The sequence below is a fragment of the Eschrichtius robustus genome, chromosome 20, assembly GCF_028021215.1.
Source record: "Eschrichtius robustus isolate mEscRob2 chromosome 20, mEscRob2.pri, whole genome shotgun sequence".
Classification (NCBI taxonomy): Eukaryota; Metazoa; Chordata; class Mammalia; order Artiodactyla; family Eschrichtiidae; genus Eschrichtius; species Eschrichtius robustus.
In genome coordinates this window covers 48,140,496-48,168,199 of record NC_090843.1, presented here as the reverse complement: position 1 = coordinate 48,168,199, position 27,704 = coordinate 48,140,496, and the positions used below count along the sequence as shown (strand labels likewise).

The following is a 27,704-nucleotide window of genomic DNA, read 5'->3' as shown; positions in this document are numbered from 1 at the left end:
ACCTGGAGGAATTTTCTAGGCTAAGGCAGGGATGTGCTGGTACAAAGCAATCTTGGGTTGGAGGAAACCGTCTTTGTAACGGTGGCTGGGATAGCTAGCTTGAGAGGAGAGGGCGGGAGGGAGGCCAGCCATATGGTGAGATGCGTCTCAGTGCAGGATGGCTGTTTGTCCCCTACCCATCCTCTCCACTCTTCTCTCTGCCCTGGGAGCTGCACTTGTATAAAGTGTACTCTTGGGCTCCCTTGCCCTCTAGCTGCTGGTTGACTTCAGCCAATGGTGGGCCCAGGTAGGAAACTGGGAGAGAGGGGAGAGTCAGGCTGGGATATTCAGTCTCTCAATTCTATTTGCTGGGTCCCTGTGCCCCACCCAGGAGAGCCAATTGCCCTGCATGGCTTATGGAGTTCCGGGGGCTCCCACCTCCCACGCTGGGGCCAGGGTGGGCGGGGCTTATGCCCAGAGACGGAGCACCCCTTTCTCAAAAGAGCGAACCAGGCATTCTGAGTCAGTGGACGTGCAGGCCCCTTGTACTCGGGGGGTCAGAATCAGAGAGCACCTAGGACAGTTGGTTAGACGCTTGGGGCTCTGGGGTCAGGCAGGGTGAGGTCACTTCCAGCTCTGTGACCTCTGGCAAGTTATTTCATCTCTTGGAGCCTCATTTTTCTGCAAAATATGCAGAATGGGTTTGAACATGGTAATGGATGAAGGCTGCATTCTCTCATCTCAGAGATCAAGGGAAAGCCCACTGAATGTCTGACAGTGACAATGACAGGGGCCGCGGCCCTAGCCCTTGAGAGCCCTGGTATTTCTACCAGGCTGGCTACACATGCAGTTTGGGTGGTCCATGAGAGGTGCCATCTTGGTCCCTCATGCTCCCCTGGCTTGCACAGAGAAATCCATGGCATGAATGCAAGGAGGCCCAAGGTGGGGCCCTGGAAAGAAGAACAGGGAAGTATATAAAAGAAAACATTGGCTCTGAGATCACAGAGAGCTGGGTTTGACTCCCAGCCCTACCCCTTAATAGCTGTGTGACCTCAGGCAAGTTATATTGCCTCTCTGAGCCTTGCAAAGGATGGCTGATCTCGCAGGTTACTTTTAGCTCTAAAATTCTACGAGCTGGGGGATCACGCACAAGTCTCCAACCTCACTGCATCTCATTTTAATTTCCTGAAAAACAGATTAAAAAAATTAGACGTGGCCGTTCAGCACTTACATCAAGTCAGAAAAGGTTGATTTTTCTAAAGACAGCACAAAGAATCCACAAATTGCTGCCTAGCTAAAAATGGACGAGGCATCTCTTGTCCTCCCTCTCTGCCCTGCTCCTCACAGACAGGCCCAGTTAAGCAGCATCCTAGGTGAGAAAATCCAAACCCACCACGGAGATGGCAACCCTCACGCTTGATTGCTCCTGGGTGACATTTTGAGGTGAGCTGGGCTTCTGGAGGAAGAAAGATCAACGCTGTGTCCCCTGCTGGATGGGCTGCAATTATGTCTGTTCAGGGCGACAGCCTGAGGTAGCAAAGTGTTCTCACCAACGGCTCATGACCCAGGAGATGTTATCAAGCGGCCACAAAAGTTGGGTGAAGGCTGCAAATCCCAGCCCCCTCTGGCAGAGCCTCAAACACACTAGCATTTTAAAGACCCTATAACCTGTTACCCTCTGTTGAACTGAGTGTTATCCAAAGCAACCTTTTTTTCCTTTTCTTTTTCTTCATTTTTAAGGAACACTAGCTCTTGGTAGAAAGAACCAAGGACCAAATCAGAAGCTATGGAATCTAGTCCTAGTTCCAATACTTAAACAAGAGATGGTGGGAAAGTCGCTCAGCATCTTGGAGACTTGCTTTACCACATCTGTTAAGCGGGTTCATCTGTTAAATGATTAGCAGTGCCCTGTCTACATCACAAGAGTGTGTGAGGATCAAAGGACAGTATGCAGGCGATGTGCCTTCTATACTGGAGAGTAATGTGCCCATGTTGGCACAGGAGATAGTTAACATTAGGTCTTGGTTAGGCAACAGAGAAGTGTGGTCACACTAAACGCACTTCTATGAAACAAAACGTTTACAAAACATACATTAGTGAAGGCGCTGAGTGTGGAGTTGGGTCTAGGCTCATTACACAAAGATTTATTCCAAGGATCCTTTAAATAATGAGTTTCCCTAGTTCATTCAGGCTCAGAGATTATAAATTACTTGCTAAGAGAGCTGATAAGTCTGGGTGGGCAACCGACGTGCAGGAGAAAGTGCCATGTCTCCGAAACTATAGGGGAAGTTGGTGGATGATTAAGATTCTATTGATAAAAATTGTTGACACACACTGACAGCAGAACTTAGGTATAACCAGATTGCTGAACAGATCCCGTGTATAGATTGTGATGTGTCTATAGAATTCAAACTTATTCAAAGCATTACTGAATTCACAGCAACTTCCTGATATGGAATATTTTTTCAATAAATAAATGTGAAAAGCATGAGCGCATTCATGTGGGAGTGATGTCTGAGAAATATTTTGATGTTAAAAAGGCATCCTCGTATTTCCAAAGGGTGGGAAACAGTGGTCTAGATCAGAGCTTCTCATACTTGAATGTGAGTCACTGGGGATCCTGTTGCCAGGCAGATTCAGTGTGGAGTCTGAGGTTTTGCGTTTCTGATGAGCTCCCAGGGGATGCCAATGATGCTGATGGGAGGACCACACTTTGGGTGGCAGGACTCACAGGAGAACATCTATGCTGGAACAGAGCATACCAGGCCTGTGGTTATCTGGCCTCTGCCTACCTCTCCAGCCCGAGGTCTCACCCTTGGATTCAGCCACCCCAGGACACCTGGGCCTGTCCTTGGCCTTTGCTCCCGATTCCCCTCCCTCTGCCTGGCATCTCACCTCCCTATGACCCACACCCTCCTCTGACTCCCATACACTGCTCAGCTACCTGGCAAACAGGCCTGAGAGTAGGCCCGATGGTCATCTCCTCTGTGAGCCACCCACCCCCTCCGCGAGATACCTTTTTCCTCCCATCCAGAACTGATTATCCCCTCCTTTGCACCCCAGCTTTCCTCTATCCTTCATAGCGCTTGATGACATACAATTGTTTACATGTCTCCCAAGCAGATTGCAAATGTCTGCCATTCCTTAAGGCACTTAACATGAGAGCTATTGGATCAATGAATTTCCATCTCGCACATAAAAGGAGGCCTCGAGATGGTTCCTAGATCGTGAACGCTTTGAAAACCTGGACTGGGCCTTACACCTGTATCCTTGAGTGCCTGGCACATAGTAGGTGCTCTTGGCAATTTATTGGATAGGAAGACGTGAGCTCTGAGGTGGGTCTGTTCCATCCACCTCCTAGATGGTGCCCTCAGACCACTGCCTACCGGGCTGGGAGTTTTAACTGAAGCACATATATTTTCTGCACAGCATTTAGCATGTGCATTAAGCAGGTCTTCTCAGAATGACAGAAGTCAGGCTTCTTCTGGCGAATTAATGGATGCCTGCTTCCAGCGGTGCTTCTGACTTATGGCATCATTTCTCCAGATTCCTTGGCACCTGTGGAGACCACCTCTCCAGTACGAAGGCCCACTCTGAGAGTGAGCTCAGAATCGCAGCTGGCCGCACACAGCATGTTCCTGAGCTCCAGACTCGCAGAATTCAGTCCAGAGCCGGCACTTCTCCCTCTGGGGAGGTCCTCGGTACCAGGCACCAGGACAAGAGTCTTTCCTGGAAGCAGAGGTGTTGGGGAAACCATAGCAACCAACTGCATCCACTCTTGCTATGTCCCATTTGTGATGGGGGCTGGGAACCGTGCTACCACTGATAGCTGCTTAGACCTTCCAGCTACGTGGAAATTTTATGATCATTTTTTAATTTAATTTTAATTTTTATCAAAGCAATACATGTACATCATTTAAAAAGCCAAATGGTACTGCTCTACCTCTCCCCACCCCCCGAGTCCCACTCCTCGGAGGCTACTACTCTCAATGGTTTGAGCTGTTTCTTCTGGTACTGACTTTCATATTTTCATGGACATCAATTGCTTGACAGTTACTTCTTGGTTTTTAAAATTTTTAAATATTACCTACTGAATTTCTACCATGGGAGCTAAGGGTGTAGGTTTCTTGTATGAAGTATCCTAGCATATTCCCTTGCCTTTCACCCTCCTATATAGGCTTAGATGATATTTTGGTTAAGTCAGTATCCAGCTTTTACATAATTATGACTATGTGAGTATTGCCCACACCCCAGACTTATTGTGTATCACGTTTTTGATCACCTCCTTGTGAAACTATTTTGTTTTTCCTATCTTTTTCCTTTTTGTTTTTTGGTTTGTTTGGCTCGTACCTATAGCAGAAATGGAAAAAAAAAAAAAAAAAGTTCAAACTCATAGAAAGAGCAGAAAAGCGGTTGCCAGGACTGGGAGTGGGGGAAATGGGGAGGTTAGTAAAAGTGTACAAACTTTCAGTTATAAGATCAATAAGGTCGCATGGCACAGGGAGATCAGCTCGGTGCTTTGTGACCACCTAGAGGGGTGGGGTAGGGTGGGTGGGAGGGAGACGCAAGAGGGAAGAGATATGGGGACACACGTATATGTATAGCTGATTCACTTTGTTATACAGCAGAAACTAACACACCATTGTAAAGCAATTATACTCCAATAAAGATGTCACAAAGAAAAGAATCAATAAGGTGAGAGGATTTAATGTAAAATACGGTGACTATAGTTGATAACACTGTAGCATATAATTGAAATTTGCTGAGAGTAGAACTTAAATGCTATCATATATATGTATATATAGGAATATATTATATATATATATATGAATATATGTGAAACCAAATTCTACCCTCATACTTCATTTGTAGATTGCTGGATATAGAGTTCTACCTTAGACAAGAAGGATTCCCACCCTCCCCTTGGTCCCTGCCCCAAATGTGAAGGCATTCTGCCATTGTCTTCTGGCTTCAACTACCCCTGTGGAGAAGTCTATTCTGACTCTAGATCCTAGGTATGTGACTGTTTTTTTTCTCTCCAGAACCTTTTAAAACTTTCTCTTTATCTCTATGAGGCCGAATTTCACAAGGATGCATCTTGGTCTGGTTCTTTTGCCACTTATTACAGGACTTAGTGAATTCTTTTAATATGGAAAATCATGTGGGATAGTTGGGAATTTTTCTTATTTTATTTCTTTGGCAACATCCTCTTCTCCACTCTCTCAGTTTTGTTATTCTAGAACTCCTAGTTGTAGGATGTTGGACTTTCTGGATTTATCCTCTCATGTGCATATTTTTTTCTTTCCCATCTTCCATCTGTTTGTCTTTTTGTTTTACTTTTCAGGCATTTTCCTAAATTCCAAAGCTTCTGTGGGTTTAAAAAAATGGTTGCAATAATATTTTTAATTTCCAGGAGGTTTTTTAAAAAAAACTTTTTCTTTGAATGTTACTTTTTAATAGCATCCTATTTTAATAGCTGGTGTTTATGAATGCATTATTCATATTATCTCTTATCTCTTGAGAATTTTCATTAAAATAGTTTGATGTTTCCTTCTGCTTCCCATACTTATTTTTTATTTATCAAACACATACATAGTGCCTAATATTATTCAGGCACTTTTCTAAGTATTTCACAAATATTAACTCATTTCAATCTTCCTAACAACCTTAAGGAGTAGATAATAATATTATTCTCATTTTAGAGGTGATGGAACTGAGGCTCAGAGAGGTTAAGTAACTTGTCCAAGGTCACATAGCTAGTAAGTTGTATAGCTGGATTTGAACCTGGGATCTAGAGCTTTTCGCCATTAACCATTATCTCTATTTCCTCAAAGTTTCTTTTTTGTTTGTTTGGTTCCTTTCCTGTTAGTGGCTCCCCTCAAATGCTTGGCTTGTTGACTCTCCATTCATAGTTAAGAGGTACTTACTATTTTTAAAAAATTTATTTATTTATTTTTGGCTGCGTTGGGTCTTCGTTGCTATGCGCGGGCTTTCTCTAGCTGTGGAGAGCAGGGGCTACTCTTCGTTGTGGTGCACGGGCTTCTCACTGCAGTGGCTTCTCTTGTTGCGGAGCACGGGCTCTAGGTGCGCTGGCTGGGTAGTTGTGACGCATGGGCTTAGTTGCTCCACCGCATGCGGGATCTTCCTGGACCAGGGCTCAAACCTGTGTCCCCTGCATTTGCAGGCGGATTCTTAACCACTGTGCCACCAGGGAAGCCCAACTGGTACTTAGAGCCTGGACAGTCTTCCTTGTGTGTGGGAAGACTTACCAGGGGACTTCACCCTAGGGTGATCTAACTAGGTTTGTGTGGGGACTCCTGATTGTCATTCTTTGTGAATCTTTTCTCTTGAGCTTGTCAGTGTCTCCAGGAAGGGATTCCCCAGATCTCTGGTTGGGGGTTGGTGAGGCAGATTAGTCTGGCTGGGGGTCTCACTACTCAGTAAGCAGAATTTCACCTTATCTCCCTGTTTTCTGTACAGCACCTCACCCATGCCCTCAGCTTTGCCTGGTTTCCCCCAGCCCAGAGCCTGTCTATTTCAATCTTATCTTTTGCTGGGGTGCAGAGAGATATTTGGCTGCTTTGGGCCATGGGAGGATTATCTGGGGGACTTAACAGCTCCTTTTACAGACTTTTAATTAATCCTTCTAGTTTTACCTGCACCTCTCAACCCTGTCGTCAACAGTATCTGATGCCTCCAATCCCTGATACTTTCTGGGAGGAGGGGGGCGTCTATGGTGAGAATCGTTTGACTTTAACTGGTTTCCCTGTGCAGAGCCTGGGCTTAGTTGCCTTGTCTGCCCAGTCAGTTAACATCTGCTCTCCATTTTCCAAAAATTTGCTGACATCTACTATTGTCTTCTCACCCATCTTCTTCGTCCTTGTGGGTTTATACTCTTAAAAAAAAATCCTTGATTGCAATTTAGGGGAGGTTTGGGGAGGGAGCCAAATACATACATACTTACGTTCATCCCACCGTGTCCAACCAGAAATCTAGACTGTCAATTTCCCTGAAGCTTTGGAGCTCAGCGGGCATGTCATGGACTCCTTTCACTACGCCAGGAGAAGGGGGAGGGATGTAGAGCTGGTCTCTGGGATGTACACAACCATAGGACCAATGGGCGCTTTTCATTCCCAATAACGTCTGTTGCCCATTCAGTGGTTTTCAACCTGGGTTCCTTGGAGTCCTAGGGTTCCTCCAGGAATGTCTCAGGGTCGGGCACAGTGAGTATGGAGAAATCAAACTGGGGGCCCCATCTCCAGCTGGACCAGAGCAGCTCTACCTTTATCTGCTTTATATATTGGAGCTGTGCTAAAGCTTTTGTTCAAAACAAGGATTCTGCTATGGAAAAAAAAAAAGAGGAAAAAATAGAAAAGGAGAACAGAAACAGACCTATCATTATATGCCATTCTGTCTCCAAAGATGTCACTGGAACTTTTTTTTTCTGAGCTATTTTCATGGCAGTGCCTTTACAATCACATTTTGAACATTAAAGGAATATAGTGGAAGGAGAATCGCTTCTGGGTCCGTACGTGGGTTTTCAGCTTGGTTCAACCACTGAGTGAAGTGTGTGTTCTTGGGGAGCTTCCTCAACTTCTCTGGGCTCCAGTTTCTTTATTTTTCAGTGGGGATAACACCTCGTTAGGAGGGTCACTTGGAGGATTCATGGGATAGAATGTTCACGGCACATAGTAGCTCCTCATTAATATTAGTTTCTCCTTCAGCCTGGCCCCATCAGTGTGCAACACACAGCAAATTTTTCTCTTTCTCAACAGATATGTCAACAAATACTTATTGCCCTGGTATATGTCAGGGAGCCAGACAGTCCAAGATCCCTGATCTCTTGGAGCATGTGTTTCAATAGCGGAGGATGGTATACTCGAAGGTGACACATGACATGGAACAAAGGACAAGCAGAACAGATAAGGAGGGGTGAGGAGTGGGGCGGGGGTACAATTTTCAATCGGGTAGTCAGGGTAGGTGATGCCTGAGCAAAGACTCGATGGAGGTGAAGCAATAAGCCATGTGGGTCCGAGCAGGGAATTCTAGGCAGAAGGAAAGGAGAATGCAGATGCTTGAAGGTAAGCTTTCCTGGAGTGTACAAGGAGTTACAGGGAAGCCAGAGTGGTTACTGCCAAGTGAACAAGGGGACAGAGTAAAGGGGATGAGGCTGGGGAGATAATATGGGGCAAGACACTGACCTCTATTAGAGCGTTGACTCTCAAAATAATTCCTTTGCTCAAAAATATAACGCCTAATTCATTTTCCCACAATATTAGAACTTGGGGACATCAAGGCAGAGTTTACTTGATTACAAAGTGTATTCTACATCAGGATGAATGAAGGATATAAAATTTGAGCCTGTCTATTTAGAATGCAAGCTCATTAGAGGGCTCTCTGCACACCAATTCTGGTTCTCTCAGATGTAACCCATCCCCACCCTCGCCCCTTCTTCCCCCAGCAGGGCCATTCTCGGGACAGTCTCGGGAGCCCAGCTCCCCTCAGGGCTCCCATGTCCTTCCATGAACACACTCCCGTTCCCTGATTGGTCCAGGGGTGGGCACCTGACTGGCTGGACCAATGAGTCCCTTCCCTGTTTTTTTTGTTTTGTTGTTGTTCTTTTTTAATAGGATATCAGTGAGAGAATCAGAATGGTCTCTCGCTGGTGGCAGGATGTATAAAATATTTATCTATTGGGAACTATGTGTGAAAAGATATATGTGTGGAAAAAGCCTGTCTCTAGTGAGAGAGAATAAAGCAGTTTAGAAAGAGGAGAGGTGAGAGAAGGGGTGAGAGATCGAGGAGGCTCCTGCCCTTGGTTCCAGTTGTTTCTGATGCTGCAGCCTTGCCTTCCTGCTGCTGGGTTGTTGAAGTTTGCCTTGGATTCCACGGGCAATACAATTCCTTTTATGCCCAGGCTTGTTTGAATCTGGTTTTTCTCATTTGCAGCCTAGATAACCCACTGCTTATTTCTTTTATCTTTGAAGTTACTCAGAGGCATCTACACAGAGTTTCATTTTTAACAACCTCCCACCTGCCTTCAATTTAATTTCCTTTAGAAAAAACGTTGGTCATGAAATCTGCACTTCTGTAGTCGAGGACAGCTTTTCTGTCCTTTTTCTATCTTGTGAGCTCCTCCACGAAAATGAAGGTTTTCCACGGTCAAAAGCATTGGGGAAATAAATGGTGTATGCAATATTTCTATCTTGGAGATTTATAATGTAGTGCATTGAAGAATTCCTGTCACGAATTAATGTGCTTAACTTTGCCTAACCAGGGTTCCCCAGATCCTTTCTATTCCTGTAACATGTAACATCTGAAACTCCTAACAGCCCATAGGGCCGAGTTGGGGGCATACTGTCAAGGTCCATGTGTGACTGAGCCTGCCTTCTTTAAAATGGCATATTTCTAGGCTGCCTTGCACAAGGATGTTTGACCAAGGAGGCACTGTCAGCCCGGAGGAAAGGACACTTCTGGTAAATTTCATAGTTACTTTCTACGTGCTAAGCATGACTCCATAGGGTTGGGTCCAGCCAAAGAGGGTGCCTTTTCCTAATTCACTCGTTGGCACCAAAGGTCCATCCTCTAGGTCAGAGTTACACCTGGAGGCATGGCTCCCTCCTTGCTTCCTTAAATTTCTGAGAGGTGAAGCAAGAATGTGCCAAAGGCTCTGCTTTGAGAATGAGACATCCAGACGATAAGGTGCCCCAGGACCCTTGTGTAGGTATGAGATATTTGGAACAGTCTCTGCCTCTGGGATGGGTTTGACCATCCTCCCATCTACTGGTTGCCATTATCAACCCTCCACTGTTTACAGTTTGCAGACAGCTCTCATCTGATTGGCTGATAAAGGCAGGGCTGGGGGTTTGATCTTCGGTCTGACTCTGTAAAGCCACTTTCCTGTCCTCCTGCTCTGCCTCTGTCATCAAGTTGTCTGTGGCCACTCCCTCAACAGCCAACTTTCCATTTCTTTCTTCTCCATCATCACCCAAATATCTCCTCTAAGGACCCAGGCTCCTTTGCCTGGGGATTGAGAGGAAGTGGAAACGTAAAGGAGGCAAGATGGCATCTGTGGAGCCACACGGCTTGGCAGGTCAGGAAGGCTCCTCCCCGCCGAGGACTGTGGCGGTGAGAGGCTTGGCCGTGCCCCCCAGCCCTTGGGAGCAATGAGCAAACAGCAGGATGTGGCCGTGCCTCCTTAGGTGGCCTTGTGGACCAGCATCCCTCACCTGCCAGAGCCCACCTCTCACCCTTCAGCAGGTGTGTGGACCTCACTCCCACCCACGTGAGGCTCACCCCCCCCCCACCCCCACCAGCCCAGGAAACGAGCAGCTTTAAGATGACCAGAGTCTCCAAGAGATGCTCGTGCATGGTGATGTATCAGCCTGAAGAAAGGTACCATAGAGGAAGCCTGGAGGTAGGGATTCAGGAGGCCTGGCTGGGTGGCCTGGGTGAAATCACCGAACCTCAGCCTCCTTCCCTGGCAAACGGGGATGAGGAGCCCTTCCTACCACGCAGGGCTGCGGTGAGGGGAAGGCCAGGAGGGAGGACTATTACGGTCCCAGAGGGACCATCTCCCACATTTGCTGGAGAGGGACCAAGGGATACTGAATTCAGGAAAGTGGATGGGATCAACGAAGTGTCTGCTCAACTAGGGTGAGACTGGGCTTGGAGGGCCTGGAGCCTGGGGCGAGCTGCCAGAGATAGTGCTGGAACCGATCGTGCGGCGCCCTTTTACCGTCCAGCTGCAGCAGCAGGAGGAGTGACCACAATGTGAGGTGAGTGGCCCTGCTCACCCCTCCCCCCTGGGATGCTCAGACAAGAGGTGCCGGGAGGGCCGGTGCGGTGGAGCGGGGAGAGCTCGGGGTTTGCGGTTAGTCGTCCCGGGGGGGGGGAGGCCTTCGCTGCCCTCAGAAGCTGGGTGGGCCTGGGCCTGGTGAGGGCCAGACCTCAGGATGGGGGCTGGGGGAATGGGCTGCAGGAATCACGGGGTGGGGACCGCAAGAAGTGAGGGCCAGCCTGCTTGGCCTCCAACCCCTCCTCAGTGCCAACCTGAGGGCCCAAGCCTCTGTCCTGCTGGAACCTTCTCTCCCTTCATCCCTCTTTGTGGGCCCTCCCAGGCCCATCTCTAGACCCCCTCCCCGTTCCCCCCCGTTTCGCCCTGAACCCAGCGTTAATCTCACTTTGGGTCTCCTTGGCATCCAGGGTCCCACGCTTGGGCACCTTTTTATTCTCTCCACCTGCTGAGATTCTAGAGGCGGTCAGCATCCCTAGGCTTACTGGCCGCATCACTCCAACCTCCGCTTCCGTCATCACGTTGCCTTCTCTGTCTGACCTTCCTGCACCCCTCTTATGAGGACCACCTGTATAATCCAGGATAATCTCAAGACCCCATGCAAGTACCCCATGTTTTCCCTGAACCCTCCCTCCTCCCAGGAGAAGGCCGCCGTCCTGCCGCAGCACAGGGGACCCTCACGTCCCACTGGATTCTGTGTCTCCTCCTCTAGGCTGTGATCAAGGGCTTGGTCTTTTTCAATTTAATGTCCTTATTTTTGTGCAAAGCCTGAGATAGCATACGTGGCTAATGAATAGTTTGCTGAATAAATAAATGAATAATTGGATGCATGAAATAAGCTTTGGGGACTGTACACACGGCAGCCGTGGTGCCAGGCCCCTGTGTCTGTGCCCTTCAGTTCTCCAGCAGCCTCTCCACCTTCCCTCAGTGGGAGGATCTGCTTTCCTTTCCCTTGGGCCTGGTAGCTGGGTTGGGATATTCAAGATGGTGAAAGAGGAAGGGGCTGGTTCATCCCTTCCTCTTCTCCTGAAACCAAGCCACCTACCTCCCCATCCATACTTGTTAATTCCAACCTTCCTCCATGCCTCCTCTCATCCCCCCTGCCTTCCCTTTCCAGCAGCCTCATCATCTGCCCCCTCCCACCTAGTGAAATCCAAGGTAACCCAGGGCATCATTGCAGTCCATACCAGGGACATCCTTACCAATGACTGTCATGTCACTAACCCCCTGATGGAGAGCAAGCAGTCCTTCACCAGGTGGGCCAAGACAGCCCACCCGAGGCAAACGTCTTTCAGAGTCCGCACCCCTCCACCATCACCCACTGCCCCAGTCCCTGGCCCAGCTCACCTGTCTCTCCCCAGATGGGCAGGTACTCATCCTGCTGAATGTCCAGCATGATCTCCAGCCCGTTGCCTGTCCCCCCCTTGACTGTTGTGAGCAGAGGTTTGCCATCCTCGCCTGAGTTAAACATGTAACACTTCCCATATTTTGTAAACACCTGAAGGAGAGAAGAGAGAGAGAGAAGCACATGGGTGACTTCAGACTGGGCTCCAGAGACTGGGGAGACCCCAGAAATCCAACAGCAGGCTAGAGTCCCCACTGCCCGTCACAAGCAGCCTTCCTGGGAACAATGATTCCTCACCCCTGGCTCATGGCCTGACTTTTGCCAAGTGGGATTCTGGCATCAAAGAACACATCTGGACACCCTTTGGCTTTTGTTGCAGTGGGATCTGCTCTTCTCTCCCTCTGTACACCACACCCCCGCCCTGTGCAGTAACGCGCCTTTCAAGTGTCCAGCATTATCTGTATCCTCTTGACCCTCTCATCTGCGTCTCCAGCCCCAAGCTCTCTCTTGGGTTCCAGACACACTGATCCCACTGCCTGCTAAGCGTGACCTCAGGGGGACCCATGGATCCCCGACACTCAGCATGTCCCCATGGGATCAAATCTTCCTCAGCCTCTGTGCCCCACTGGATGGCTCTCCTGTACACCATGTCCCGGGGAATAGCATTGCCACCTGCCTAGGGGCTCAAGCCAGACCCTCAGAGTGGCGGCCCACGCTTCCTCTTCCTCACCCCCACGTCCAATTAGCCGGCAGGGCTCGTCAACACTGTCTCTACAGCCGACTTGAATTTTGCCTTCTCTCTTCTGCACTGCTTTAACTTAGGACCCCCATCACTTCTTGCCTGGGCTGCTGCAGTTTCCTAGCTAGGCTCCCGGATTCCAGGCAACTTTCTCCAGGCCATCCTCTAAGTTCACTGTGGCTCACTCTTTCAGAAATGCAAACCTATTATATTAAGCCTGTGCTTAAAATCCACCAGGACTGCCCATCCCCCTTACAGTAAGATCCAGGCCCTCCCTCCACACCCAGTTTCCTATGAAGCTCTCTGCCTGCCCCATCCTCCTCTCCCCATCTGAGTCCACGAGAATCCACTAGAAGAGAAGCTCCATGGGTTCAGGGACTACCTCTGCATGTACATCGAGGAATCTAGCACAGGGCCTGGCACCTGGGGGCGCTCCAGAAATATATGTCAAGTGGATGAATGAATGAATGAATGAATGAGTGAGTGAGTGGGTAGGTGGAGCCAAATCAAACAACTTGCAGCACCTCTGGATGTGCCCTGCTGGTTCACGTAGTACTTGTGGTTTTCTAGTTGCTGCTTCTGCCGCCTGTAACTCCTCTCATTCCTCTTTCTGCCTGGACAACATCTAGTTCTCTGCCTGGGCAGCCTCTGTTCTCCAAGACTGGATTGATGCATCTCCTCCTGCAAGAAGCCTTCCCGTGCTCCTGGACCAAGTTATATGACATCCCTCCTCACTGTTCCCCTTGCTCCTTCCCCACGGCAGCTATCACATGCAACAGTAAACACGGGTGGGTATTGTTCCTCCCATTATGCAGAGGAAGAAACCACAGCCCAGAGAGGTTAAGCGACTTGCCTAAGGTCACACAGCTATTAAGTACAGAAGCTGAGATTCAAAGCCACGTCTGTCTGATTCTAACACACGCGATCTTTCTGAGCATGTTGACATTGTCATTGGGATGTTTCTGAGCCATACGCTGCTCCTCTCTGCCTTGCTTTTTCCATCAGCCAATCAATATTCATATGCATGAGCTCCTACTATGTGCAAGGATTATGGGGACTGTACAAGCCCTGCTACTGCTTCTTGTTTTATAACCTCACACTCCCAGTATTTTCCTTTATAGCACACATCAAAGCATGTAACTAGATGGTGATTCATGCGATTGTTTGTTGGAGGGGGCGGGGGCTGTGTCTGTTATGTGGAATGAATGAATGAATGGGTTCCAAGTTATTGCTACTCCCATCCCCTTGCCCACCTCTGGGAGGCGCCCTTTGGTGCTGGCCAGCCTTGCTGGTTCTGGCGGGAGCTCACTCTGACATCTTGTCCCACCCCCTTCCCTCTCTTTCTCTGCTCTGGCCTTCTCAGCTTCCTAACTGATTGTTCCTAAGCATTTTTGCTTGCTTCTCTATGAAGGTATTTATTAGAGGAAAGACAGTTTACCTTTGCAGGGGCAGGAGAAGGGGCTCAGAGCCAGGCGGGCTCATGTTCACTGCACTTCTCTGCTGGCCTCCTTCTCAGCCGCTCCTGCCTGGGCTTTTCGGAGAGGATCATTTTCCTCTCTGCTCAACATCAAAGGCCTGAGAGCTATGTACGCACAGTGCAGTTTTGCTACAAACTTGGGACAAGATGTCGCTCTCCTTCCCCATTTCGATGCATAACGACGTGTAAGTGTAACATGCACTTCAAATTTACGCCTTATCGCCGCCAGCCAGAAAATACAATTTATTTAAGTCTAGACTTTCAGGCTGAGCCTGCTGCTTCTTCAGACCTGCCATTCTCCAAGGCGCTTCTCTGCTCTCCCGGTAAGCGCTGACAGCCCCGTCGCGGATGGCAGGGCTGGATTTGCAAGGTTGCTAAGAGTCTAGAATTGTCCTTAGTTGAATCGGTTTGTAAGAATTAATGGTGCACATTTCAAACCTGGATCTCCAGGAGTGATGGGGCGGTTGTGGGGGGAAGTCTGAGATAAAGATGGGCCCCATGACCATCAGTTTCATTGCTCACACTGGCACCGTGTGTTACAGTTCAGAGATGGCACGTGTGCAGCTTCAACTTTCTCAATGGCCCCGTGAAATTGGAGGGAAGAAAACTAACAGTTCCTGAGCCTCTACTCTGTGCTGGCCCCTGCTTGGCATTTTCATAGGAGTTATAGCATTCCTAATTATGGTCTCAACTACCCTGATGGGAAGGCAGCTTATTATCACATGCCCATTTTACAGTTGGGAAGACTGAGACTTAGTGAAGAGGTAGGTAGTAGAGCTGGGACTCATGGGTGTGACTTTACCACCAAGGAAGTTCCAAGGAAGGAACACTGAAATTTTGAGACAGACAAGAAGCTATCAAAGCAGATTTCTCATTATCTGTCAAGTCCGTGGCCTTGAACATGGCATTTACTTTTCCCAACTCCAGTTCCTTCATCTGAAAATTGAGCAAGATAATCTTGCCACGTGGTTGTAATGCCTAAATGAGAGAATGCAAGTGGATTTGTTTGGAAGATTACATAACAGACATCTTTACGAGTTATGAATCCATACTAGGTCCTCTTCACCAAAAGAGAGAGAAATTATTTGGGTTATGGGGGAGGTCAGTCATAAATTGAAGAATGCAGGTGGGGTTGAGGAGTCCTGTCCTCTCTGCTCATGTCCCCACGATACTAAGCTCATTTTGAAGTAGTTATAGGGGATGGAAAATGCCATGTGCCAGTAACTGCTTATTCCTTAAGAATGTGAAGCCTGTTGCTGAAAGCCCAGGGCAGCCAATGAGATCACTGGGGCCACGGAGTTCTGTAGGAAAGGGACATACTTTGATGCACACGATCCACTTTGAAAATCTACATTTGGATTCCAACAACTGAATTGTAACCAGCTACTGGTACAGTGGATAGCCACTGCCAGTCTGAAGCTGGCACATTCTAGCCTGTAATTTTCTTTTTTGGTAGTGTCTGTGTCTGGTTTTGGTATCAGGGTGATGGTGGCTTCATAGAATGACTCTGGGAGTGTTCCCTCCTCTTCAATCTTTTGGAAGAGTTTCAGAAGGATCAGTATAAGTTCTTTGTATGTTTGGTACAATTCCCCAGTGAAGCCCTCTGGCCCTGGACTTTTGTTTACAGGGAGTTTTTTTTGTTTTGTTTTTTTGTTTTTTTTTAAACTATAGATTCTATTTCACTTCTAGTGATTGGTCTGTTCAAATGATCTATTTCTTTTTGATTCAGTTTTGGTGGGCCATATGTTTCTAGAAACTTGTCCATTTCTTCTAGGTTATTCAATTTGTTGGCATATAATTGTTCATAGTTGGCACATTCTAGAGAAAAGAAACCTGGATGTGGGGATGGGGAGAGGGTCTCACTGCCTTCCAGTAGCTCTAAGAATAGCCCTGATGTCACAGACTGGCTTTGCTACCCTCTCTGGAGCACCATTCACATTTTATCTGTTGTCACTAATTTTTGCAGCAGCCCTATGAGTTTGATATTATCGCCCCCATCTTACAGATAAGGAAACTGAGGCCCAGAGAGGCTGAACCAGGTCACAGAGCTGGTAAGTAGAGATTCCAGGGTGAAAGTCATCTTTGCCAAAAATCTTCCCGCCCAAATGTCTCATTTTGCATGTGGAGAGTCTAAGGCTCGGAGAGGTGAAGTGTCCTGCCCCAGGTCACACAGCTAGTTTGGGAGCAGAGCTGAGATCTGGGCTTGGGTCTGTGCTCTTCCTCTAAAGCTTTCTGTTTGCACATGCCAGGGGTTGGAGATTATAGCTAAGCTTCCCTTCCCTTATTGTATCCAGGAATAAGAAAGACTGGCAACTCCAGCTGGCCTGGGTGCCAGCCTCTAGGCTTGGTATGACCTGTTGGGGCACCCTGCCTTAACGGAGTCTGGGAAATGCAATGTGGAGCCCTTGTTGGGAAAGGTTAGGAACGGCAGATACCCATGAAGACACGGTTTTCTGGTCCAATTAGTAGTGCAAACAACATTTCCACACCATGTACCTACTTAAGAAAATAAATTATGTATAAGCTCCCTTAAGGACTGTTGAAATATCCACTTACTAGCACACAACTGGGCCTGCAAGCTTCAAACCTTCCAACGCCTCATTAATCCTGACCTTTAGGGCTTTTCCTAGGCATTGGGTTCCTTGTCTCTTCTTGCTTATTACACTTGAAGGAAATGAAATTGTGCTGCTCCAAAAGGCCTCTAAAGCTCAGTCTTGAGTTGAATGAACTTTCCTCCCAGTGAGTTGCTGAAATTTCTCATTAGGCTGTTTTCAAAATAATGGACATGCTGAAGCCCACTGTTTTGTCTGCTCTGTTTTTCTCTGTCCAACTCCTCCAACACATTTCACACATTGGGGAGTGAGACAGTCTGTCCAATGGGTTACCAGGCTTCCGGTCAACAAAATGAAGCTGTCTTTTGTTTTCTGAAGTTGCAAGGAATGTGTTTGAAAATGAAATATGGCAGAGGGATGTGTGCGTGAGGAGGCCGCCATAGACGGTCAGCTCTTTGAAGGCAAGGATGGCATCTCGTGAAGAAATCTCCTTGCTTATTCATCTCTTCTTGCAACAGGAATTTTTGACCACCTATCATGTTCCAAGGACTGTTGCATGACTCTGTTTTTTCCCCACAATGAGATTAAAAAGGCGATTTCATCCATTTCATGGATACCCATGAAAGCACCTCTGCATGAATGTTGTGGTCCTTGGGAATGAAGGAGATGAGGGGAAAGTGGCCCCTTGGCAAACACTTCTCCCCGCTTCCCAACCAAGAGGCCACACACAGTCTCTTTTAGGACATCATTAATATCATTCTTCTTCGGGCTCCTTTTTGAAGGGGAAAGAAGAATGTACAGTCACTGAGCATTTACCACGAGGCAGACACTATGCTGATTGCTTATACACCTTCTATATTTTAAGGCTCACACAGCCCACAGATGTAGGTGTTATTCTCCCCAATCTGCAGATGAGAAATTGAGGCTCTGCGAGGCTAAATACCTCATCCAAGGTCCTACAGCTAGAGAGTGGTTCACCTGACTTTTCCCTTTATAGGTATGGGTCGCTCAAAGAACCCTTAGCATTCTCTGAGCCTATACTATGGTACTGCGATCCCCGTCCTTCGGGCCCCTGCACCCATCTGCCGGGACGTGACATTTGTTGTGCCAGTTTCACTAAGAAGCCCGCCTGTCTCCTCCTTCCAAGCCTGAAGCACAGCCCGGGACTTTTCTGCTGGGCATCTGTCCAGAGAGCTTCAGACCACGCGGGAAGAGATGTGTGAGCCCCACTCAGAAGAAAAGAGCATCAGGTGACTGCAAATCTGTGAGCTGGGGAAACAGCACGGAGGGGAGCAACGGGTGACTCTGAGTGCTCTCCTTCAAGTCACACGTTTTGTGAGCAAACGTCCTCTAGGAGGACGGCTCCCAGAGGCACAGGGGCAACTTGAAGGCACCTGGAGGGTCATTTGAAATGCCAGACCCCCGACGATGAATCCCTCCTGGCGCCTCATGTGAGCACCCCAGATTGGGCCTGACTTGGGGTCATGAAGTGGGATGTGGGGAGCTAGAAGCCTTTCAAGTTAGACTGCAGCTTGGCAGGTCGGGGGAGGGGAGTCTGGGCATGATGGAAGTTTCCAAGGGGACTCAAGGATGGGTTGGTTGCTCTTTCTGCGGGGGGGCCTCCACTGCCTATCTCCTGTGGGCAGTACAGGCTGCGTCGTTTTCACCTCTGGATTCCCAGTGCCTGGTCCCGTACCTGGCACATAGTAGGCACTTAATGGGCAGGTGTCTGGGTGCAAGAGAAAAGTCAAGCATGGAATTGGGAACGAGGCGGCCCCAGCTTCCAGCGCTGGCTCTGCCCTGATTTGGGGGAAGTCATTCCGTCTTGAATCTTGATCCCTCATCCTCGAAATGCTGGTAAGAATAACTTCCGATAGAACTGTCGTAAAGATCAAAAAGGCTGTCATGGATCTGAAAGCACTTCATAGAAAAACAAATCCTCGGGCCAGGCAGAGAACATTCTTGTTTGTGGCCTGTACCCTGTCTAAGCCCTGACGGAGCAGGGGAGGCGAAAGAGTTGTTATTTGCCTGTAGAAATGGAATGTGAGATGTTGTTCCGTCTGGGACCACATTTGTGGCTCATCCATTCAGTTGCTTAGTGAACATCTACCAAACATCTCTTGTGTTCTAGCACCTCCCCAGGCGTTGGGGATGCAGACATGAATCAACTCTTTAGGGACCACCTAGTAGGGAGGGTGGCCCTGCAGAATGATCCTGGGTGGTACGAAGTACTGTGGGGACGGATACAGAATTCTCTCAGGGACGGGGCTGCTGAAACCAGTGGTACTTAGCAGGCTGAGACAGATCCCTTAGGTTGGCTCCTGGTCTTAACAGGGCCATGCTGATGTCAGGAAGGCCAGGGGTGCCCGATGAGCCCTGCCTACCAGCCCATCACTCCAGCTCTCTTCTGCTTCCGGAACCGAACACCCCTCCCTACCCCCAATCCAGGGAGACAGTGATGGGCTCTACTAAGAGGTGGGCAGGATTTGTGGAAGTCTTTGGAGTCAGGTTATCCTGGCTGAACACCTACTATGTGCCAGACGTTGTGCACAATGAATAGTGGAGCTGAGCTGTCAGCTAGTTGATAATCACTAAGACACACATGCAGTGACTGAGAAGAGCTGGCATCTGGTTCTCTCCAAGGAAACCAGTGTCAGTCTCAGTGGACCCCCCGCCAACCCCCCAAGCCTGGCTCTCTGATCTGCACACTGCCAGCAGGTCACCAAGCCCAACTTAGGGATATAGGGCCAAGGCAGGTGGGTTAAGAAAAAGAGCACATTTCTAGCAAGCCAAGGCTCACTGCAAAGACCATCCCCTTGGCTGTCGTCGGATGTGGGGAGCAGGACTCAGGAGGGGTTCCCTGCCTTCGAGGAGGGCAGAGGCTCAGAAAAAGTGAAAGAGAAAGAGTGGGCACAAACCGTCCACAGCCCGGTACCATGTCCCTCTGCTGCCCCCATTCCTTCCTTCTAACCCTGCTGACACGATTCCTGATGCCCCAGCGTGCGCCAGCTCCCAGGCAGAGGCGACTGGAGGCAGGGCTGCGTTCAACGTGCAGCCACCCAGACGCACCGGGAGGTAGCCCTGAGTTCTGCCACATCCGGCCCTTCCGGGGTGCAGAGCCCCACAGCAGGGCACATCTTAGTCTACGTTCCGATTACTCACGAGATAATGGACGGGAAGTGCCCGGCAGAGGGTACCTACCTAGTAACATTAGTTAAGATAATTGTTTGTGGTAGGGATTCTGCACCCAAGTTCTGAAATCTCAGCTCCTACACGCTGTGATTTCTGGGTTCCTGGTCCTGTTACGAGTTCTTTTTACAGCTGCTTGCCTGATCCTGTGACTACAGCCCTGTGTCCTCTTCTAACTGCTGTCTGCTGGACTTACAGGAATATGTGCCCATTTGGTTTTCCTGTGGCCGTGCCCAGATCCCTTCTGGAACATTCCTCAGGTACTCCTCTATAAGAAGTTTGTATCAGCCTGGCTGCTCAGCTGAACCTCACCTTTCCCCCACCTTCCCAGCACCTATCCCAGGGGGCTTGGGCGGGCTTCCCATCCCACTGTGAGTGTTTTATACCTGGATGATCCACCCTGAGATAAGACACATGTCATTCCTTGCACCTGCCTTACTACACACCTTCTGGGAACTGCCGTTCTTTTAGCAGGTGTGGGATGGGGGAGGGGAAAGGTGGGGATCAGAAATGTGTTCTATTGTGCTCCTGGTTAATTTCACATTATTCTACAGGGTTGCATGGAAAACAATGCATGGGTAAAAACCAAATGATGGTTTATGATGTTAACAGAAGTAAAGCAGATGTTCCAATTAATGCCAGGGCTGAAAACAATCCCAAGGCAGGCTGATTCTAAAAGCTGATCAAGAAAAGGTCAAACAGGTAACTACCCACACGGCACGAAAATCCTCATATCACTTTCTTACTGATCTCATGTTTTCTCATTAAAAACAGATTTCAGCTTCTCCAGGAACTGCTCAGAGGATGTCATTGTCTTCTAGTTCTTCCCCATGGCTGGTCTTGGAGGTTGAGTAGCATGTAATCTCAGTAGCAAAGCTTGCATTATGAATGTTTAAAGGCATCACAGATTCATGAGTGCAGAGGGCTTTTGGTAGTTTAATCAGGTTGCTTTCCTGAAGTGTGGAATTAAGACCAGCTGGCAGATACACAGCATGCACAATACCACTCTCCCTCCTAGGTCCATAGCAGACATAACTAATGGATCACAGCACTCTCTCCCTCTGAGTCTCACAGTTTTTTTTTCAGCCCAGTAATTCTGGCTGCCACTATTAGAGTTGGCAAGTGAGTTGAATCCTATTTACCCTCCTTGTGCTGGAAGAATGTAAGTTCTGCTGACGGTGCCAGTGTTTCTGTAGTTAAGGGCAATGCCTGATAGTCGGGGAGGGTTTGAGCAGGGCAACTTGAGGGCCACAGTTTTGGGGATTTAGGCAGAAGGGACTCTAGTTGGTGACACAGGCAGAGGTAGGACTTTGTATATTAAAAAAATTGCTTAGACTTGCCCCCTGCACTCTGGTGGAGCAAGCATAAGCTTTGGAACCAAATACCAATTCTGCCATTTATGAGCTTTTAACGTTGGGCTAATATTTCTTTTTTTTGGGGGAATAACACAAACTTTTTTTTTTTCCCCGCAGTTGCATTTTTAATTAATTAATTAACTAATTAATTAATTAATTTTTGGCTGTGTTGGGTCTTCGTTTCTGTGCGAGAGCTTTCTCTAGTTGTGGCAAGTGGCGGGCCACTCTTCATCGCGGTGCGCGGGCCTCTCACTGTCGCGGCCTCTCTTGTTGCGGAGCACAGGCTCCAGACGCGCAGGCTCAGTAGCTGTGGCTCACGGGCCTAGCTGCTCCGCGGCATGCGGGATCTTCCCAGACTGGGGCTCAAACCCGTGTCCCCTGCATTGGCAGGCAGATTCTCAACCACTGCGCCACCAGGGAGGCCCTGGGCTAATATTTCTTGACCACCCCTATGTTTTTCTGTTTCAGATTGGTCGACTCGACTCCCAGGCGCCTGTAATTTTCATGGTACCACAGTTCCTTGACTTAGGATCAAAGGATCAAAGGACCTGAGATGATTAGGGGCTTTCAGAATGAAAGACAAAGAATTTTAGTTCATTATTCAACATCTAATGAGCAACTATCACATGTCAAATACTCTGTGAGGTCCTGGGAATACAAAGATAAATAAGACATGGACACTCCCCTTAGCTGTCAGGGTAGAAACGGGAAAAAACAGCTTTAGATCATCAAGGCGACGGAGCAGCTGTAAGGCCGTCCTTGATTCCCACACATCAGTTTACAGAACGCAGCTCTTGAGGAACAATGAACATGAAGCAAGGTCCGCTTGTGTAGTATTTGTTCTAACCCTTCGGTCCTGTAGAGCTTTTGTACATTTTCAGAGGGCCAGTTTTCAGCTACTGCTTTGATATCAGCATGACCTACCCCAATCTTTCCCATCCTCTCCACACTCCCCCACCAAGCCCATTGCGTCTCCTCACCTCCAAATCAGAGCCTGGACTAGGATGAGGCAGGTGAGGTGCCTAAGGCACAGAATTTAAGGAGCCACTCACTTCCGGGGGCGGAGAGTGAGCGCCTCCTTAAATTTTGCACCCCGGGTGCCTCGCTTGCCTCACCCTGGTCTGGGCCCTGCTCCAGACAAAGTCAGATGAAGATCGGAAGAAAGACGTTCATGATGAAAGTGGCAGGACAGGCTGTTCTCACAAGCTTGCAAAATAGACACTATTGTCCCATTTACAGATGAAGAAACTGAGGCTCAGAGAGGGTGAGTTACTTGCAAGAGGCATCACAGAGAAGTGAAAGATCACAGGCTTTTTTACAGACACAGATCCAAGTGGGGAACCCAGTTCTACCAGCCCTGAGCCATGTGACCTTGGGCCAGTGACTTATTTTCTCTGACCTTCTGATTCCTCCATCTGAAGAATGGCGATAATAACACCTCTCAGGGTCAGATGGGAATGAAGTCCAGGCACTTCCAGCTTCTGGTTCCGTGAGTCTGCTTTCTCATGTGTCCAGGGGACTGGCCACACCTGCCTCACAGAGATGCCCTGGGGACCAAATGAAATGATGTCTGTACCAACCCCGAGTGAGGTCTGAAGACCTTTTCGGAGGATCAGATGTAAGTTCCTTAATAGGCTTTGCTGTCTCTCCAGCCCTGTCAACTGTCTGTTCTTCTAGGGTGTGAGGGGGGTAAGCATCTGTTTGGTGAGTGCTTTCAGAGGTCCCTGGTAATAGCTTCAGATCTTCTCTAGAGGGATAATTGAGACAGAATGCCTGCTACACGTCAGATGCCATGCCAGGAGCTTAAACGCACGTTCCCATTCAAACCACCCAGGAACCCTACTATTATTCCCACTGTTAGAGAAGAAACAGAATCCATGGGAGGTCAAACGACTGGCTCAAGGTCATGCAGCAAGTCAGAGGTAGAGCCAGGAGCTCCACCCTTTTGTCCGATTAAGAAACCTGGGCTTTCTGTATCCCACTATGTAACAGTGACAAAAAGAAATCCAGGTTAGTATTTCTCAGCAATGGGGCAAAATCTAGGATTTGCACCTGAGCACGTTCTAACATGTCTGAGTATAAATTAGACTAATTGCAAGTCAGGACGTGAAACCACATGAGTGCCAACTATTTCCTAGACACGGCAGAGCGATGGCTTGAGGCTCTCCAGGATGGCCCAGGGGTGTCACTGATTAACAGTATGAGTCTTTGCTATGTCCCAAAAATTCAACTGAAATTCTACAACGCTGTTCCGCCAAATCAGAGAATTGAGGGGGGCAGGTCAGCAGCTCTCTGCATGTTTAAGTCCTATAGGTTCAACCTTGAAAATATCCAGTTAATTTCCTCCTCTCAACCCCTGTAAGCTTCAGGGAGATGTGTCAGCTGTCACCACTGCAAGTCTCTGCAGGGGTGAGCATCCTCTACGCTACCATATTCCCTGTATCCTCCCTAGTTCTAGGGACTTAGCAGAAAACCAATGAATGCTGAATAAATTAATGCTTTCATTTATTTGTCTATTTTTGCTCCATCCCCAAACTCTGAGACTATGTCTTACCTATTTATCTAAGGGCTCTATGCAGAGCCTAGCTTAGCATAGGTACTCAGTAGAAGTTTGTTGAATGATCAACTTCAAAGAGAATGACTGAAAGAATAATGGTGCAATCTGTTTTATAAAGAAAGAAATTTGCACACAACGTAGCTGATCAAAAACTGTATAAAGCTAGGACTCTTGTGTGGCTTCCCCCACCCCACCCCACCCCCCGTGAGCCAGCTTTCTTCAAAGCAGGAACTTAAGCAAGTGGCCAAGACCTCTGCCGGAGCTCACGACTTCAGGTTGGATGGGCCGGGGAGAGAGTTGGTGAGGGTGAGATCAGTGTTCCTTGTATCAATGTCAGCAGCCAGTTCCCCTGTGTTCTGAGAACAAAGGAGAAATGGCTGGAGGAAGTGGGGGTATTTAAAATGGAAAAAGAGCAGGCTTAAGGAGGATCATGACAGCTATCTGTAAATATCTGAGGGGATATCATTTGGAAGAGAGAACAGACTTATTCTGTACTGCCATGGAGAATAGTGCCAAGATCTGGGTTGGACATAGGGAAAGAACTTAACAATTAAAATAGGCGACAGTAATCTTTCTGGGGAGATTGACATATTCTATATCCTAAGGGTATGGGTTACACAAGTGTATCTATTTGTCAAAACAATACAGGGAAGATAGGTGCACTTCAGTATACATAAATTTCACAACAACAAAAGGAAATGTTAAATCACCATTATCATCATCATTGTCCTTAAGCGAGGGAGAGGGGTGAACAGAGGTACAGAGGAAACAAGAATGTCAAAATGTTAATATTGTTGGATCGGGATGGTGGGCACATGGGGTTCATTATACTATCTTGTTTACTTTGTATATGTTTAAAATTTTTTCATAATTAAAAGCTGATATATGTTCATCATTGAACAGAGATGAATCTGATGGGCTGTGTTGGGAGACAGGGAGCTCCCTGTCACTAGAAGCGTTTATGCAAATACTCTGGGCATCCTCAACAGCGCCACCCAGGAGGGTATTCCAGGAGCAGGGGCCTGAACCAGATAACCTTGGCCAGGACGCTCATCCTTCTCCTCGAGTGGGGGGGTTGGGCAAGCCTGTCCTGTACTGGCAGAGGGTCTGGAGGAGAGCTGGATCCTCCAGAGCCATGAAGTGGAGCCAGAGACCCTCATTCCAGACAGTGGGAGATGCTGGGGCTAGAGTACCCAAGGTGTCTAGGAAGGCCGCTAGACTTGGAGGGAGGGGTGTGGAGTGAGGAAAGGATCCAAGTCAAGAAGAGGAATTGCAGGTGTGGAAAGCAGTCTGAGTGTTCAGGCTCTGAGCCCTATGCCACTGCTGACTAGCCGTGTGAACCTGAGCAAGGCACTCAACCGCTATGAGCCTCAGTTTTCTCATCTGGAAAATGGGAGGTCGGACCTACCTCATAGGATTAAATGAGCTTGGGTGCCTGGCATCTAGACAGCCATGCTCATTAAGGTTATTACTACTTATAAGGGGGAGATGAGCCCAAGGAAAGACAGGCTCCCGTGGGGAGAAAGGGATGGGCTTGAAGGCCTGTCTCATTCACCAGCTACCACTGGAGGCCACATCTTAGGGATGGCTAAGGGAGGGGTGTCTGAATGGGTCAGCCTGGCTTAAAAGGCAGGAAAAAAACATCTATGAGAACTCTTCCATTGATAACATCCCAGGATTCTAGAGGGATCCCAAGCAATTTCTAGGAGTAACTGCTGGGGCTCTCCACGCCCCAGTTCATTGCTGTTGCTGTAGAGGTGCCCGGTGCTGGAGAGCTGTGTGTCCACGTTGCCAGGACACAGTGTCCCCTTGGCAGCCCCCATGGACCCCAGACCCACTTGGCTACAGCTATGACCCCACCTCAGACCCTAAGCTTGTTTGGATTGGGCCTGGAGTCATACACAGTGAACTCCACAGGGCAGGAAAGGCACCCTCATCTTGCCTGGTACGCAGTGGGTGTGTAATAAATGGGTTCCAGGTAAACAAATGGATGCTTAGCTAAATGTGGAGACAGGTGCTTTAGCCAGACCTGCTCACTCCAGGGCTCATGTCCCTGGGGGGACCTGTGAGGCTGGGGGGACAGTCTGTCCTCCCCGATCTGGGCCCACAGACCCCCAGGGGGCCGACTGGCAGCCACTGTCAGCAGGCGTTGCCCGCGGCAGACGGCGGTAGCCTCTTCGTTTCCGCGAACGGCTTGGAGCACCAGCGCGGTCACCCACCGAACACACCATACATCAGATGCCTAATGGCGCGTTTTAGAACATAAGTGGTAACCACCAAATGGGACCCAGGAAAGGAATTAGAGCCAGATGCACAGCGGGGAGGGAAAAAAAAATTGAGAAGAGCGTCGGAGGAAGTGGGGCCCGATGCAATCATCCCGAGACAGGAGAAACCATCTCTCAAGCACCTATAGGCCAGGGGAGTCCATTTAATTTAAAATTGGCACCCTTTACAGAGAGCTGGGCTGGACGCGGGGCCCCTCACAGGTCAGTGCTGCCAGGACTGGGCCTGCCCGGTCCGACCCTGACCACAGCATCCTGAACTGCTCTGGGAGCCCCTCCCGGCCACTCATTCGGGTTTTCATTCAACAAACATTTTTGCGCACCTACTCTCTGGTACGAGGTTATGTACCAGGGCATCTAAACGCAAGAGTTCAGACTCAAAATTGTCTGGTTTCAAATGCTGGCTCTGTTCCGACCTAGAAGTTACTTAATTTCCCTTCCTCAGTTCTTCTTTGTAATACCCTCCACCTTGCAGATCTGTCATGCAGTTAAATGAGAATATGGAGAAAGTGTTTAGAACAGCAGTGAATATATCCCCAAGGGTCTCTGCCCTCCTGGGATGCACTCTGACATTCCAGTGGAGGGAGGGGACTGTGGGCCAGATCCCCTGTGTCCAGCTTGGGGAGTGCACACAGTAGGTATTCAGGGGATTTTATCTGAATTGAGCAGAGCACATGTACACACATGCACACATGTGTACACACTTGTATACACACACACACACACACACACACACACACACGCCACCCAGAGTCCCCAGCAGAGATCTATTTCCTTGGTAGGTGGACTTTTCCAGACCCCTTAGTGGAGAGATGGCTATTCCTGGGTCCTGGCTTTATGCAGGCATCTTGGTTCCAGGGCTTTCTCATTTCTGGCACCTGAAGTTTCCCTTTTCTTTCGAGCTTGGCTCTGCATTAAAGATTTTTTAAAAAACTGTACTTTGTTCTGCATATCTATGTGCATGGAGTGGAAGACGGGTCTGGGTTGGCTCAGTCCGCTGACGGTGGAACTAGAAATCATGGCTGGAATTTTAATTGTATTTGCTCGTGCCCTATCTTGTTTCACAAGGTTTTTGAGGTCAATTATAATACAGAGATGAACCAGGTAAGGTTCCTAACCTCCAGGACTCTCTAATCCCTTTGGGAGGGGACAGGAGTGTAAAAGAATAGCTAGGATAGACCGTAGCAGAAGGAAGGATGCGGTACATGGGGAGACTCAGAGTGCGGCCAAGGGACCGGTTATGACCTGAGGGATTGAAAAGGCTTTGTGAGAGGCGTGGCTTTGCACTGGCGCTGGCTGGAGGAGGAGAATTTCAGGACACGCAAAGTGGGGAAGGGCAGAGGGAACAGCATGAGCTGAGGCACAGAGGCATGGGGAGGTGTATGGGGCTCTCTGGGGGCAGGGAGCACACTGGTGGGGCTGGAGGGGGCGCTG

At 48.6% G+C, this 27,704-nt stretch overlaps 1 protein-coding gene across 2 annotated transcripts in view; it reads right to left on the bottom strand.

Moving 5' to 3' along the window:
* ASIC2 (acid sensing ion channel subunit 2) overlaps positions 1–27,704 on the bottom strand; it is a 1,030,973-nt gene that overhangs the window by 66,735 nt on the left and 936,534 nt on the right. For both annotated transcript variants that reach the window (XM_068530350.1, XM_068530349.1), the window contains exon 2: positions 12,122–12,272. In XM_068530350.1, the coding sequence (XP_068386451.1) occupies positions 12,122–12,272 (151 nt within the window). The remainder of the gene's footprint in view (positions 1–12,121; positions 12,273–27,704) is intronic.